Source organism: Gavialis gangeticus, unplaced genomic scaffold (assembly GCF_001723915.1).
Source record: "Gavialis gangeticus isolate Ggan-Ray unplaced genomic scaffold, GavGan_comp1, whole genome shotgun sequence".
Taxonomy (NCBI): Eukaryota; Metazoa; Chordata; order Crocodylia; family Gavialidae; genus Gavialis; species Gavialis gangeticus.
This window is the reverse complement of record NW_017729031.1, coordinates 92,430,436-92,433,796: the sequence shown is the minus strand read 5'-3', so window position 1 is coordinate 92,433,796 and position 3,361 is coordinate 92,430,436. Positions and strand designations below refer to the sequence as shown.

Sequence of the window (3,361 nt, the reverse complement as noted above, 5' to 3'; positions counted from 1 at the left end):
CCTACAGCTGCTTCCCTCTGAACTGCTAAATACTAAAACTGTGGTTCATTTCTTTTACTGCATCTCCACTTGCTTCACTTCACTGATCACCCACCTTTCTACTCCCTCTCAGGTTAGGCTTTACCTTATCACCTTTCCTGTATTCCTCTCTCTGTTTGCATCAGTTCCTTTGTTTTCCAAAACTGTCGTCATGTCAGATGTCATTTCTGGTCACATTCCTTGTCCCTTATAGTCTCTACACCAATATAATTCAGATGGGTAACTCTGGTCAGAAGAACCATTAAGCAGAATCACTTTTAAATAAATATTTTACCAAAACAGTTTAGGAAATTAGATCTTGTGTCCATGGGATCAGGCCTGAAGTGAAAGTGAGATACTTCCTCAGAAATACACTAACTTTTCCTAGAATGTTAAGGGAAAGACTTCTTGGATCTACCCAAAGAAGATGGTTTTCCATTTAAGAAACCATGTTTATTTAATATAATTCTACTTGAAAATGTGTCAGTTTTTGTATAAATAGCCTAGAGCAACAGGCTCTGAAGTTCCAGTCAAAAGTTGTCACTTTGTTCTTCAAAACTAATTCCTTGAGACCTAACTAAATGGTATGAGGAGTCTTAGTTGTCCTCTGTAAAGCAGAAAATGCAAAAAAATAAGGAAAACACTGATCTCTCTCTAGGGTTTTCTGCTTTATTGAATTGATATTCAGCACCTAAAGGCAGAATTTTTAATGAGCTTTAAGTGATCTAACTTAATGTAGTAATTAACTGAATTTTTCATGCATGTGATCTTTCGTAGATTTAATATGTACCATTTTTGGCATTAGCTTATACTGACTGATTTCATTTCTGTAGCACATGTTGTGATTCAAGCTTTAACTCTTTGGAGCCATTTCTTAAAATACCTTTCTAAAAATCACAGGTAGGTATACAAATTGACAAAGGTGTCAACCTAAGAGCTAAAGCGTTTTGGGGTGTGTTCAATTTTTGGCTGCGCAACTCAAGTAAGAGTAAGATTTTTCCAAAAGTGCTGAGCACTCACCCACTGAAAATTGGTGCGTCAGATGAGCTGATGGATGAACTTCAGGGACGGCCCCAACTGAACAAACTCTTGTTTTTTTTTCCTAGCTTCCCGGCCACTATTATGAAAGAGGATATAATGCTGATATGGGTGACAAGTGGATCTGGCTGAAATGAGGGCTGCCACCCTTTGAAAACTCTCGCACAGTATAATCACCAAACTTGAAGAAGCTGCGTTCAGTGTGCCTGCTCTACATCAATGGGGTACGTGCAGCACAAAAGAAAAGCACGTTATGATCCAAGTCATGGAATAGCCTCAGAGGAAAGCAAACAACCATATTGTGTATCATAAGAGAACTTCCCATTGTATTCTGTCTAGAATTATCCGTAATAATTGTAATAGAAAGGCTATCCAACATAATGGCAACTTCTTAAAATCAGCATGGAATCTGCATTTCTTCAAGACCTGTGGCTTAATACTGTTAGGGGCTGTGGTTGTTACACTGAACTTGTGTTAAATAAAACCTGTATACGTTATGACTTCTGGTGTGTGTTTCCCTCATCACATCATATGTGGTTCATTAGCTATGTGATTCCGGTAGAGCTGTATTTTTGCAAATAGGGCTGAAAGGCATTTTTTAGTGGGCATCAGCATCAAAGCAAACAAATAGAGAAGTTGCCAGCAGAAGGGGAAATGAGCATTGAACACATTTAAGCAACAAAGTATTTGCACTTAAAACCAAAGACTTCTTAATTGCCAGCAGTTGTACTCATAATTCCTTTTTCGAATAGGAAGCCATAGATCAAAATGCTGGTGCAGTATAAAAGGCAAAGTAAAAGTAATTATTTTTATATGTCACTAAAAATCCAAGTTAGAGTTCTTTTAAATAAATGATTCATTTGGTTTTAGTTACAATCATAAAAATTAAGCTTCCTGGCATTAGTTCAAGCAGTGCTCTCCAGATTTAGCCTGTAGTAATTCTGTACTTCCAGCAAAGGCCAAGTACTTTAATTATTGAATGAAAATGTGCCAGGCATTCCAATATTCAGGGCGGTGCTTTTGGTGTAAGCAACCAAGTGTAGCCACCAACTTTTCCTACAGCAAGACTATTAGGAAAAGACTTATTAAAATGTGTCTTGTGGGCCCAATTAAGTGCTGATATAGGCAAAAAAACTTGTTTCCTTTTCTCCTTGGACTAATAAAAAAAAATGTCCAGCCATGCTGAGGCAAAGAGTGACCCCTTTGTTCACCAAAGAGCTGTCACCTCAGCTCCTGCACCATTAAAGCAGACAAGTGTTTGGGACAAACATGGGACCGTATACCAGGATAGTACTCTTATGTTCCAGACCTGCACAAGGCTCAGCAGCACTGCTGCAGTGAGTCACAAGAGGGCTCCAACTCTTACACTGGCACCTAATGGAGAAACTACTCATCATTTTCCCCCTGTCAAAATAGGCATGTACTGCTTGGAAATCAACCCACTGTCACCTCACGCGAGATGGATAGTTAGGAGACAGAGTACAGTGGGGATAGGTGCACTCATATTACTTTGCCTTAGCGCAAATGATGTCAGAGTTCCTAAACCATTTCATGAAGCAGTGGTTTGTAGGACTTGCTATCCTGCAAGCGATGGTCCAAGCATGAGGAATGGTGTGGGCAGCACAAGGATAGCCCAAGCACTAGGGGCACCACATCTGCTATCATTGGATGAGGCAAGTCCCGCTCCAGCACATAACCTGTCTGTGGTTATATGTTGTGTGTTACTGCTTCACAGTTAACACCCTCTCTAACATCCGACACCCAGATAGCCAATCATCCAGGGGAAGGTTAACCTGGCTCTTGGCAGTGACATCTCCTCTTACAGAAGTGTCCTGCTGCCTGTCTATCCCATGTAACAAGCGTCTCAAGCCCCCCGTTTCCCTTCCAGCTCCCTTTTTACTGAGCGGCTACGTCTCACATGCCATACACAGTTGCTACCTGTGGCACACGTGCTGTGGATTGACGCACCCGTTTTGTTGCTTTGCATCCTTGGGTTTAGAATGAAAAAGAAAGACAAAAGGATTTCTTGTGGCTACTTCAAGGAAAACCACTGCTGTGTGCTAGTTGTGCATGGGCTATTTGGGCAAGGGAGGTTCAGGGCTATGGGCTTCCATGTTGCTTATCAGCTGTAATAGCTTTATTATTTTATGGTGACAGGTGGAACTGGTATCTGTGTCCTGTGGCAGCCTCTGTTGAGGCACCTAAAGATGCTTTCAATGATGGATTTGCCATGTGCCCAGTGACAGCTTCAGGGTCTGCACTTCCCATGGGAGAGATGGAGCAGGGCCCAGGGATGGCACAGCAC

The 3,361-nt window shown here is 41.3% G+C and overlaps 1 protein-coding gene across 1 annotated transcript in view; it reads left to right on the top strand.

Annotated features, from left to right (window-relative positions):
* Nucleotides 1-1,553, top strand: part of NDUFA10 (NADH:ubiquinone oxidoreductase subunit A10) — a 67,873-nt gene extending 66,320 nt beyond the window's left edge. Inside the window, exon 10 of the mRNA XM_019523380.1 lies at nt 1,125-1,553. Coding sequence (XP_019378925.1) covers nt 1,125-1,193 — 69 coding nt within the window. The 3' untranslated portion in view covers nt 1,194-1,553. The remainder of the gene's footprint in view (nt 1-1,124) is intronic.
* Nucleotides 1,554-3,361: the final 1,808 nt, after the last annotated feature.